The 13,555-nt window shown below is 40.4% G+C and overlaps 1 protein-coding gene and 1 non-coding gene across 14 annotated transcripts in view; both read left to right on the top strand.

Annotated features, from left to right (window-relative positions):
* Positions 1-13,555, top strand: part of Lrrc7 (leucine rich repeat containing 7) — a 501,827-nt gene that overhangs the window by 384,951 nt on the left and 103,321 nt on the right. For all 13 annotated transcript variants that reach the window (XM_063281188.1, XM_063281182.1, XM_063281185.1 and 10 more), the window contains one exon: positions 2,016-2,088. In XM_063281188.1, the coding sequence (XP_063137258.1) occupies positions 2,016-2,088 (73 nt within the window). The remainder of the gene's footprint in view (positions 1-2,015; positions 2,089-13,555) is intronic.
* Trnaa-agc26 (transfer RNA alanine (anticodon AGC) 26) lies at positions 9,028-9,100 on the top strand. Its single transcript has one exon. It is a non-coding gene; the product is annotated as a tRNA-Ala (tRNA).

Below are 13,555 nucleotides of genomic sequence, written 5' to 3'. Positions count from 1 at the left end.
AAATTTCCCTCATAATTGCTTCATACCAGAGTCCTCAGGTCTTCTGGAAAAGCATGTGGTGATCTGGTTTCCTGATTTCTGATCAGCTTTCTGCCGTTCACCCTCAGCTTCTTGTGACCCAGCATAGAGATAAAAAAGCTCAACACTTCTCTCATGGCTCCACTGGTCAACTGGAGCACAGCAATCTGATTAGGGCTGTGAGCTACAGAATATTCTACTGTGATTCATGGCTCTACTCATAAACAAACCTCGGTGTCCTTTTCCATCCCAGAGCTGATGTTTCAAAACAGATGCTAGAGGAGCTAAAATGATTCAGATACCTTTTGAAAGGAGACAAACGGGCCAGTAGATGTTCAGGCTGGTACGATAAATTCACACTGTGTGAATGTCATGTTTCCCACCTGCTGTTGTTTTCAAGCTGATGAATTATGCTCCCATGTTGCAGGTATTTTGTTATAGGAACCTGACAGCAAGGACTCTCCTTTTCACCTGCTTCTGAAGAAAATGTAACTGTACTGAAATCCCAAGTCACCCACAGTCTTACTTCAGACTTCATGTGGCTTCCTCCGGCTTTTAAAAAAACTATCAGAGTACTAAAGGAGTGACATGACCTGACACCATGTCCACAAAGCATTAATGTCACGGGATGCTCAACACCCATATGCATGTGGGGACAGACAGGCAGAGAGAGACACACACAGAAACACATGCACGCATGCACAATTTCAGGATAATTTCAGAGGATCACATTTTCATATTACTATGTCAAAAATCCTAGAAAAACAGTGTTAAAGAAAATGGTTTAATTTTCTTAAAGTTGGCATTCCTCAAAAGACATTTGATTATGAATTCAATATTTTTATGACAAACTTTCTGTAGGATACAGTGATCTACAGCATATATACGTATACATAGTTCCCATATAAAGCAAAAGGTAGCCCAATACTAATGTTCTGTCCTTGGGTTTGGCTATTTAAGCCACATTGATTTACAGGCTGTATAATGGCTGAGTAAGAGGGGTGATTTTGCCAAAAGTGGCTGTGCGGTGATTGCACACTAAGGTGATAGGAAAGCAAGCTATAAAAAGTGTGGAGGCATAGATCAGAGAAAAATAAGGAGTTATGGAGCTAAGACAATGGCTTAGGGGTAAAGTACTTGCTATACAAGTGAGGACTAGACTTTAGATCCCAAGCACCCAAATAAAAGGTAGTCCACTTGTAATCTGAGCCTCAGAAGATAAAGAGGATCCTAGAGCAAGCCTGCAACCAGATAAGTAAAATCAACCAGGTCTAGATAAGACAGAAGTAACTGGTCTCAACAAAGAAAGAAGGTATAAAAGCAATCCTAGCAGACTCCAGACTCCAACCTTGGCCTCCACACGCATGCACACATGCAAGCACACATACACAAAAGCTCATCCACCTCTCACACATACACATGAAAAATACAGTTCTAACATTAATCCCCAGCCAGCTCAATGTGACACATTAAAAATTATACTATTTTGTCCCAACACAGATCAAGTTCAACATTTTTGGAATCCCAGAAAGCGTGACTCATGTGTGGTCATTTTTCCAAGTGTGTAATCATAAGAACTTGGCAGCAGAACCTTCCTACCTCTTGTTGGCTGTTACCCTCCATTTAGAGCTGTTTCCAGTCTGTAACACAAGAAAATGAGTTATCGGTGCTTAGAAATTAATTCAATATTAAATCTCAATTGACTTGAAATGTTTCTAGGAGCCCGTTTGCAGAAGAACAGGAAAGGAGATGAGGGTGTATCTATTGACAAGTGTGTGGACCTTGTTTTGTTTACTTGTCTGCTTTGATGCTATTTACTCCCATCGACATGCAAATTTTCACAACGAAAACCCAAAGCTAGTCTGTCTCTGCTTGTGTGTTGTATATGTAGAACATGGCCAATCAGAACACCAAGTATAGATCATGACTGATCCACTGATTTCCGTCTATGCTATTTCCTGCTCTGAGGTATTGGTGAAATTTCTTCTCTGTTTCAGGATTGCTGAAAAAGTTAACAACTCTAAAAGTAGATGACAATCAGCTTACAATGCTACCCAACACAATCGGAAAGTAAGTACCCAAACCAGCCCATCAGCCTGGGTGTGACCAGCAAAACGTAGCTTCAGATTCCTCATTTAGACTGCGTTTCACTCTGTTGATGTTTGTATAGATCCTTATATACACTTTATATCTGATCACTGAATCAACTGCTGCTCTAAAGCATAATGAACCTTTCTCAAGCAAGTGATTATCAGAGTTACAATTTTCCAGAAAGTATCAATCTGTTATTTTTCTTTTACTGAGTAGCAGATATAAATTCAGTTAAATATTCCTTGTACAAGGGAATCAAGTTTTAATTCTTGGCAATAAGTATATGTTGAAATTATACTCTAGTAATTTTGTGTATATATAGAAGTTTGGTATATTTTTAGATATCAAAGAGAGAATCGTTTTCTTATCCAACATTAACAGATTAAAAACAAAACAAAATGAAAATCAAAAAACCTTGGGCTGGATAGATGGCTTAGCAGTGAAGAGCACTGTCTGCTCTTCCAGAGGTCCTGAGTTCAATTCCTAGCAATGGCTCACAGCCATCTGAAATGGAATCCGATGCCCTCTTCTGATGTGTCTGAAGACAGCATCAATATATTCACATACATAAAGTAAAAATCTTGAAAATAAAATCTCAACATTGCCTTAAAGAATAAAACATACTGCATATTTTTATTAACTAATTAGAACATAAATTGCTAGCAGCGTTTAGTTTATAATACAATATGGTCGATGCATGTTCTGTTTCACTGAAGTGATTTTATTGACAATGTATGAAATGAGATATCAGAACAAGCCATCTCCAGCCTAACATCATGTGGGATCATTCCTGCAAGGCCACTCCATCAGTTTCTGGCCACCTTGTCCTGGTGTGGAGTATATAAGCCCTTTCACATGACCAGTTCAGTGTACTCAAGAAAAAGAAAAAGATTCAGTTAAAAAAAAAGCTGTGTTTATTACTATTAAGCATAATTGACAGAGCCATCACTACTACAGGAGAGATGGTGAATTTGTCCCTCCCTTTTCTCGTCCCATCTGTCCTCTGCCAAGTGGATTAGCAGCCATTTGTCTGTAAAGTTCCACCTCTATCTAAAGAGTGAACAATTCAAAAATTTAAATTTATACATTCTATCGTGGAGACAAGTAAAAGTGTCAACTACTGACAAACCATTCAAACCATCCAATATGCTTCTGTGGTTTCTTCCATTTTCCCCAACAGAGAGAAATGTGGTTCTTTGGGGTTGAGCAAAAAAACAATTTTCCTTATCAGTCTGATTTTCTTCAAAATTCACTTCCCAATTATATGCTTAAGCACTGATCTTTCTTCAGTAGGTCAAACTCAAGGGAACTGAATTCAAAGTCATTTATCACCACAAAGGCTGTGTTTGGCATTTTGTCTACAAGTTTGCAATTTTTATACAAACTAACTCCTTAGGTTTTTTTTTTTTTTTTTGAAGACAAAATTAAGAGATTGGGTGAGACAAGCATGGGCACAGGAGAACTGCTTTCTCAGCAGGAAAAGACACTTGGTTCTAAGCTTCTATTGGCCTAGACCCTGAGGAATAAACTAGGTTCTGGAGTCTTCTTTAACCCCAGACATACTTAAGACCAGTTCCTGCCCAAGGTAGCAGTCCACACACTGAGTTTCTGCATCTGCCCAGTGCAGAATTTTTCTCATACTAGTTGGTATAGGAGTAAGCCTCTCTACCTCCTTCCCAGCAACCAGGTAGTATTGAACAAATTCAACTAGAGTTGACCTTTGAGCTTAGTCATCATTTATTGAGCTTAGTCAAGTCCCTTGATTTATAAGTGAGGAAAAACCTGAACTGATCAAATGGTGAGTCAATACAGGCATTTATACAACTGTGTTCAAAAGGACCACACCCATGATCACCTGTCAGCCATCAGCTCTCAAGTTGATTGGTAATACTAAATATAGCATCACGATATCTAGAAATACCAACAACATAGAGCACTGAGTCTCCAGGGTAAAACTGTAGGTTCTTATGAAATTCTCAGATGCCACAAAGCCAGAAGAAATGTTTGTGCTGGATGAACGAGGCAATATCTAATTGTTGAACAAGGCAGGTGCCTCCTTAAAGGAGACCTGGTACTTTAACTGATTGTGACTGACATTGTCCTTGATCACCATGGACTATGTAGACACAGGGATTCACTCTCAAGCTACTGTAACCAGTTGGTCAAGTGTCCTTAGGCCCAGGCATTAATCACCTCTAGTGGGGTGCACAAGACAATGACCATGAAAAAGTCTAATTTATGATGAAAGGATAAAGCACTGTCCTAGAGAAGTGTGACGAGTACGTGAAGGTTCACAGGTAGCTGAGAAAGCAGAGTACCTAGAAGTCCATGGTCACAGACTTACGCCCTCTAGTGTACATCACCAGTGCCACTTCCAGGCTTTGCTGTCACATGACACTCCCCTTACTGCACACCTCAGGAGCTGAAAAACACTATCACCTACCATTATTCCAGCTCTAATCCTAGACTCTCTTTCTGTTGTCAGAGTAAGTACTGTGTACAGTAGTCAGTTGTGTTGGTCCATCATTATGAGAAAATGAACTTAAAGGAGGAAGTTTGTTTTGGCCGATGTCATCAGTGGGTTCAAGCATAGTCCCATGGATCTGCTGCTCTGATCCTGTGATACAGCACATCAGTGTGAGTGGCAGAAAAACAAAGCCACTTAACTCATGGTAGCTCAGAAGCAGAGTGAGAGGAGGGGAACGGGACAACACACTTGTGAATATTCCCCACATGGACCTACATCCTAAAGGTTCTACCACCTCAGTCACCCATTAGGCAATGGATCTACCCCATGCATAAATCCATTTACAGGGTTAGAAACCCCATGATCCAGCTGCTTCCCAGAGCTCTGTCACTAATACACTACACAAGGGAGCCAGCCTTCAGCAACTTGGAGAAATATTTCACATCCAACCATAAATGCCATCTTTGTCTCACCAGAACACAAAATATAGGCTTTGCCCAACAACTTCATGAAGATCTATAGGCAGTGGTTGCTGAGGAAGGGAGAGACATTATCTTCAGTGCCATCTTCTGATAAGTTGTCCACACTTCTGTAATGACCTATGCTTTTGTAGGCATCCCTAATTAAACTTCATGGTTCACAAAGAGAAGAGTGGGAAGAATGAAAAAGTGCAGGCTTTATTGGTTCAGATTTTATGCCAATTACTGGAGAAACTGCCAGTCAATGTTATAAAGTTATGAACTCTCTTGATAAAATATGTAAACACAGATTACACTGGCCTGATTAGAACACCGACACACATGGGCCCCACCACTCTTCATGTTTCTAGGTTTCTCTCACTCTCGAATTCCATTGAGACAAACTTTGTCGGACTCCTTGGTCCTGTCTTATATGTTACCTGAAATAGCCTCTACTGCTCTTCCTAAAACTTATTGTAAGTCCGTGCCTTTAAGCTGCAACATCCATCAAGGCTCCTGGGAATCTTGTTTAATAAACAGCTCTGGTCTAATAGGGGTAATATCTGAGGGCTTAAAGTTCTGTACCAATCCTAGATACCCAGGAGACATCTGATTTACAGACAGCCCTGTGTATCAAGGTTCCAGATCTGAGTATAAAGACCACCTGCTTGTGATTCCCTTATTCTTCTTACCAAAGCATCCCCCAGAAAATGTTCTTTCTCCCTGTAGTTCCTTCATGGAAGTGCTGCCAAGACTGGCTTTTACATTCCATTCCTCACAGTTCACTACAGCTTATTTTATAGATTATCTTACTCTTCCATTCCAACTCATAAATTGCATAATGAATCTCAATTAAGGTAGTTTTTAAATCCCAGATCCGAAATTGTACAAAGCTTCTACAAATGATGGCGCCTAATTTGCTTTTGGTAAATTGTTTCTCTGGAGCTCTCTATGGATCTGTGCTTGTTGTTAAGAGGTAGAGAGTATCAAGCTGAAAGGGTGGGTAATGGATGTGTCTTTTCTATTTAGAACTCTAATGTTCTGACTTTTCGCTAATTGCCTTGACTCAGGATGAAAACACAAAATGAAAAATGGGGAAATTATGCAAGTGAAGTGGGTGCCAGGTTAACACATACTTAATTTTCTTTTCACTAAAACTGGTAACTCTCTTAAAAGTGTGAAAGATACTTACCAAAGATAAATGGAACCACTTAATTCAAAGGTCGATGGCTGGGTTTAAAGGGGCAAAGGTTAAGAATTCCATCACAATAACTCATTTTTCAGAGAATTTTAGTGTTATTATATTCCTTTGATTATTGTTTCAGGGAATAAATAAGAAAAGTGTCAATAGATTGGACTAACACCTCTAAAATTAACTTGAAAATCAGTACTGACTATAACAGGAGTAAAACAATGGCACTCCTCCCAGGGTTTTGGTTTTAGTTTGTTGAGGGGGTATTTGTTTTACTTGGCTTGGTTTGGTTTGGTTTGGTTTGGTTTGGTTTGGTTTGGTTTGGTTTGGTTTGGTTTGGTTTGGTTCAGGAAAATGTATTTACTTTGCATGCAAATATAATTCAGGGCTGGAGAAATAAATGACTCAGTCAGTAAAAAGACTGCCAGCAAAGCATGAAGCTCTGACCTCATCATTCCCAAGAAAAATACTCTGTTTTCCCTTGAGAATGTAGTGATGGTGTATCTCTTCATTTCCTTAGAACAATAGCCCCACTGAGGTCTGAAACAACACACATGCATTTCGATTGTAGAGTCTGTATCCAGCAATGCAGTCCTTATCAAAGTGTTCTTCATGGGGCTAGCTAGTAGCTGCTATGCTATTATGGTCATGTGATCTCTCCTTTGCTCATGGAAGTGTGAAGATGCTCTCTCAACAGTCTTTTGGCTGTATCTAATTCTACCCCCCCCCAAAAAAACTCCATGTCCCAATCCCATGACATTGGGCAGGGCAGAGCATCAGCACACAAACTTTGGAAGAAAATAACTATTTAATCTATAGCATACACATTTGAATCCTTTAAAGTGTAGTGTTAATAAATGAGAAACATAGTATTTCCCAGGCTTTGTGTATATGGGTATGTGTGTGTGTATATGTATATGTGTATGAAAGTGTGTGAGGGTGCACGTGCTTACATGTTTACCTACCTGTAGAAGCCATAAGATAAGCTCAGGTGTCGTACCTTTGACACTGTATGTTGGTTTGTCTATCTGTATAACACAGTTTTTCTCTGGCATGGAGTTTACTGAACAGACTGAGCTAGCTGATAGAATAAACCTTAGATTCCTCCTGTCTTCCTTTCCCTTCTGCGGGGATTCTAGCCATGATGCCCAGGAATTTTATATGGGTTTTGGAGATCCACATTCAGCTCCTCGTATTTGAACAATAAACACTTTACCCACTGAGCTATCAACTCAGTCATCTAGTCTTTGAGTCCTCAGGAATAAACCGTTCAGAGTCACGGAGCAACCTAGAGTCACTTGATAACAAGGACATGCGCTTTATCATTGTGTGAACATCACAGAAGCACTTCCTTCCACAAGTGGAGCAGTGAGCTTTTGAAGAAGTTGAAGGAATACCTTCCAAACTCCTGGTTACAAAGCGTAGCCTAGGAAACACTTCACACAGCAGGCTGTTTACTGTCCTCGTCACACAGTGTCTGCCGTACAACTTCTCACGTGTTGCATTCTGTGTGACTAGTAGCACAGTAGGTCTGCCTACACCAGCATTACCACACACCCAAGTGCAGAGTCATCCATGTGTTAGGGTGTCACCAAGCAACCAGGATTCTGCTTCGTTTGTTGTTTATTTTGTTTTGTTGTTTCATTCGTGTGTGTGTGTGTGTGTGTGTGTGTGTGTGTGTGTGTGTGTGTGTGTGTATACTAATGGCTAGTCACATGCCTTCCCACCTGGCAGACAAGAGCTCTACAATGGAGCCACTCTCCCAAGTTTAGCAGTTAGCCCCATCATCATCTTTCCAAACCACTGCCGTAAATGCCTTCTGCCACTCACTGAAAGATGGCTGCACTGCATTGCTGTGTTTGATTACAGGTCAAAGGTATTAGAGAAATTTGAAACACACAAATTAAACATATTGTCTCAATGATAGACGCCTTCACATTCATTCGCAGGTTATTGAGAAAAACAAAAAAGTAATCACATGGAATTCACTGGTGATGTTAAAATTCATAAAAGTTTAAAGAACAAAGGCTATTATGATACCTGTGAGGCACATCTACCCCCCACACAGCCCCCACCAGGCCACAGCATCTTACAGCTAAACTGAAATTGTGCACACTCTCACACGCATGAAACGTTTCTGTAGTTTCGACTGGTCAGACAATGCTTTAGTATTGTTTAGTATTATTTGGAGCATGTGTTATTTATTTATTTATTTATTTATTTATTTATTTATTTATTTATAAAAAAAGGTCTGTCAGTAGGCAGAGTTATTCTCTCTGTTTTCCACTAAAAAGTGGTGGGGCAGTAGTTTGCATTCTGATGATAAATTTTCTCATGCAATCTAAAATACTTTTTCACAGTCTTTCTTTTCAATCCATCTAATTGGCTTCCTGGAGAGCAAAGAAAGTAAAAGCTTGTAGCTGCTCTGGATGCGTGGCAATGTTGTGTGTTGTCTGCATAATGATGGGAACTGCTGGGATCTGGACAGTACTTCTAAAAGACACAGCCTCCTCCTCAATTTAGCCAAACCCAACTCAGATGGGGATTTAGACCTGAAAATGAGCAGGCTTCTGCCATTAACAATAGAGGATTAATCTGACCAAAGTCTGTAAATGTCATCTCGTTATTTAGAATCAGCCCCACAACTCACCTAAGCTTAGTGGGAGCACGAAGGATGGGAACTAAGACTTAGTCCCCAGGCTAAATTAAGTGAATTGATTTACAGTATCTGAGATAAGAATAGTGCAATCACATTTTTTCTTATATGCAGAATTAGGATTTAAGAAAGAATAAGTGGGGGGTTGGGGATTTAGCTCAGTGGTAGAGCGCTTGCCTAGCAAGCACAAGGCCCTGGGTTCGATCCCCAGCTCCAAAAAAAAGAAAAGGAAAAAAAAGAAAGAAAGAATAAGTGGGAAGGTAGAAGGGCCATCTGAGAAAGGGAAGGTGGGATAAGCAAAGAAGGGTGAGCGTGTTTTACATTCATCTATGAGCATGTCAAGATAAACCCATTATTGAATACAACTAGTGTGCACTAAGAGAAACACAGTTAAGAGAGAAGAGCAAAATTAACTCAGAGCCCTAGAAGGGCTTGATGGGTTTTACTTCATTCCTGTTCACTTCAGCCTTATGGACATGGCTAAGCACTACTGGCACGTCTACTGCCCAGTTATAAAATTGACAATTGACCAGATAGATACCCCCTCGGCTGGTTGTGAGTGAGGACGCAAGCTCAACTCACTGAACCTTGGTCTCTGCTAACAGATTCATACCAAGTCTGAGTCTTTTACATCTGTAGTATCTTTAACAATTCTCTCCCTCTCCCTCTCCTTGTCTCTCCCTTTTTCCCTCCCTCCCTGTCTCCCTCCTTTTCCCTCCCCTCTCCCTCCCACCTTTCCCTCTATCCAAAATATCTGCAGATATACTAAATTCTACAAAGATATACTTAGTGTATTGCTTCCCACAAACTACTAATCAATTACTGATAATGTACCATCGGTTTTATTTCATGACATAGCCAAATTTAACTAAATCGATTTCCCTTAACATCCACATGTTTCAGAAGGAGATTGTTCAGGCTTTGATTCCTCAGTATGCTCTCTACCTTCTGCTATGTGGTGTTAATGGAGTCTGAGCTCTTTACCAGGAGTTAATGCACACTCACCCCTTATTGAACCTGTGAAGATTGGGTGTTGCCAATTTCAGTTCAACCGGCTCTCAAGGACCACATTAGTCTATTAAGATGCATTAAAGATGAAATTCAAAATCATTTGTTCCTGTTTATTAGTAACTGCATTTGTTATAGCTGCAATAGTCATAAACAACGTTGAAGTGGATTATAGATTCTCTATGTGACATGTCCACACTCCTTCCTCTAGTCATTTTGTAGCTCAGGACCAAGAATACAGAATTATCATTCAGGCCAGGAATCTCCTGAAGACTAAACTAAACTAGAGAGCAGGAGGATGTGCCCAGAGCACATCTTCAGAAATGGGATGAAGGCATCCCTGCCACTCTGGTCACTGGTGCTAAGAGATCTGAGGCCCACACAGGACCCCAACTGTTATTGGTACGTCTAAGATATGTATGTCACATCTGCTCTCGAAGGTTTGCAAGAGCTTTATTTTACACCTTCCTAGTCCCACAGCACATGTGTCTTGAAGGAGCTGTTACGGGTTCAGTGTGGTCCCATCTATAACCACAGCATCAGCATCTGCATCTTGTCAGCTTGTCCTGGGGATGCACATGATACTGAAAGTTAGGAAGCACTTTTAAAAATTACCTTATGCTTGTTTTCACTTCTGACCTGTAAAGTTATAGGCATAGATTTCTATATTTGGTCTGTTCTTTATACTTCATTTTTATTAATACCAGTGGTAACCTGATAAAGTGTAATGATTGATTTATACAAGAGCCTATATTAAAATACCTTTAATGACTTTAACCAGATAATCATTAATAAATAATAAGCTGGCATTATATGCTATGAGTTTAAATCTTAGGGATTTCAGATGTCCTTAAGAAATGAATATTTGTGACCACCAGTTCTACTTCATAACCCAAAGATCTCAAATAACGGTCAGGCTCTTAATTTATTCTGTCTGTTGTATAAGGCAAAGACTGTTACCTTTTTAATGAAGGAATTCCCCAATTTTATGGTAGAATATACTATTTTTCAAGTTCTTTTGTTATGGTATTCTGAATAAAGAACAAAGCTGATGACTGAAATCTGTGGTCTTTTCCCACACCAAATAGTTCTTCACTTGTCAGTAGACCCGAATTGAAGTGCTATAATTTAAATGAATTCACACTCATTTTTCTTTTTTTTTCTATTTTTTAAATCACTCCATTTGTTTATATCTCAAATGGTATCCCACTTCCCAGTTACCCTTCCACAAATCCCCCATCCCACATCCGCCCTCTCCTTCCTCCCCTTTGCCTCTACAAGTGTGCTCCACCACCCACCCACCCTCTCCTGCCCCACCATTCAAGCATCCCCCTATTCTGAGGCACCAAACCTCCACAGGACCTAGGGCCTCCCCTCCCATTGTTGTTAGACAAGACCATCCTCTGCTACATATGAATCTGAAGCCATGAATCCCTCCCTATACACTCCTTGGTTGGTGGCTGGGAACACTGGGTGGTCTGACCAACTGACATTGTTTTACCTATGGGGTTGCAATTCCCCTCTGCTCCTCCAGTCCTTCCACTAGCTCCCCCATTGGGATCCCTGAACTCACTCTGATGGTTGGCTCCAATCATCCACATTGGCATTGGTCAATTACTAGCCGAACCTCCCAAGGAACAATCACACCAGATTCCTGTCAGCAAGCACCTTTTGGCAATGGCAACAGTGTCAGGTTTGGCGTTCGCTTTAGTTAAAATCAGAAGACACAGATTAGGGCTCAGTCCCACAAGACTGCCCTCCAACCTGAGATCAATCGCAAACCCTGACTAACCACCTATAAATAGGGAGTTCTTGGAATTCCCTCCTCAGGTCCTGTGTTTTGGTTTGGTTTGTTTGGTTGGTTTCGTTTTGTTTTTTATAGAACAGCTCAGAGAAATTAGAAAATGGCTGTAAGTTATATTGCAAGGGCACAGATGAGCAGCCACATGAGAAGGTGTGAAGGGAAAAGTGTTTTCAAAGGGACACAGATTCTAGTGCCTCTTTGCCATACCTTTCAATAGCTTCATATGCTCAGCAGTTAGAAGCTCTATGAACCTTATCCTTTTGGCATTTTTATTGAGACTTTATTTTGTAAACGTAACTGATTATGTCATTGGCTTTTGGTGATCAGATCAACTTTGGCTTTTCTCCACCCCGCCCCACCCCGGCCCCACAAAGGTCAGGAATGACTGAACATTCCAAGCCTAAAATCACATGGTTACCTTACATGATCCACACCTCTCTTGAAGCTATACAAAAGTTCTCAGTCATCAGTCTTCTCATTAGCATACAAAAAGACACCTTGCCTTTGATCACACCAAGATTTTTAAGAGTTTTGTGCCAGGAACTGGTTGGATATCATAATATCAGACACATGTCTCTCAATGTAAATTATAACTGGGGCCATAGGAATGATGATCATGCATTTTGACACTGTGCATGACTTTTCCACAAAACTCTTTTTTTTTTAGATCTGTCTGTTGTGAAATTAAATACTCTAGCAGAAAGTTATAAATGTATAACAAAATGTGGAGATAGTAAAGACTGACATTTACTCAGTACATGGTCATCAAGAGCACTGAGAATTAGAAAGATTCATTTTGTTTTGTGAAAATCTGCCAGGAAGACCTGGACCAGCAAGTTTGATACACATGATAAACATGCCAACACATTGTCTTTGCCTTGAAGGATTTCCATCATCCTTAAGAAGGTTGAATCCACTAAGGGCAATGGTGCACACTTTTAATCCAAGAGCTGGGAGACAGAGACAGGTACATCTCTGTGAGTTCAGACTAGCCTGGTCTGCAGAGCTAGTTCCAGGACAGAGAAACCCTACCTTTAAAAAAAAAACAGGAAGGAAAAGAAGAGAAAAAGGAAGAGGAAGAAGAGGAAAATAAGAAGGAAGAAGATGAAGAATGAAAGTAGTAGCAGTTGCTGTTGCTGTTGTTGTTGTTGTTGGATCCATTTCCAAGCCTTAATTCTCTGTGGTCTCACTGTCATGATCTATCTGAGACAGTCCCTTCCTCACCAACATCTCTTCTTCTGGGTCCCTTCCTCTGTAATTACATTGCCCTCATGAAGAACCTCTGACAGCCCTTCTAGGTGTCTATCTATAATGGTGTCAACATTCCTGTGGTTAACTATTTCTCCTGTAGATCTATTCAGCTCTTCCAGTTATTTCCACAGTGCTAGAAATTTCTGCTGTACTACACTCATATTTGGGAGATGGTGTATACCCATGTGCAAGCACATGTGCCTGTGTGAAGACCAGGCCAATTCTGGGTGTCTTTCCTCGGAGTTATGTGCACCACATAACTTAGCATGAAGTGCTGGGAACTGGGACAAAATGAAGAGTTGTAACCATTTGAAGACATTGTCTCTTATTCTGTTTCAAGGAGAGTAAAAGGCCCATTACTTCAAGAGGCACCAAAATCTGAGCCACTGTGTAAAACTTGGTATATTTTATAATACTGTGTTATTCAAACGGCGTACACCTCCTGCCTGACAGGTGGGATGATGGAGTCAAGCAAGCTCTGTTGTCATTGTTTCTGCCCCAGATTTGCTAGGTTGTGTGGCTGAGAGCCTTGGGGTCTGTAAGTCTCAATTTCCTCATCTGTAAAATGGCTTTTAAAGCCATTTCATTCAGTTGTTAAAAGGGGAGCTAT

Source organism: Rattus norvegicus, chromosome 2 (assembly GCF_036323735.1).
Source record: "Rattus norvegicus strain BN/NHsdMcwi chromosome 2, GRCr8, whole genome shotgun sequence".
NCBI classification, from domain to species: Eukaryota; Metazoa; Chordata; class Mammalia; order Rodentia; family Muridae; genus Rattus; species Rattus norvegicus.
The sequence above is the reverse complement of the archived record's forward strand: the minus strand, read 5'-3'. Positions and strand labels throughout refer to the sequence as shown.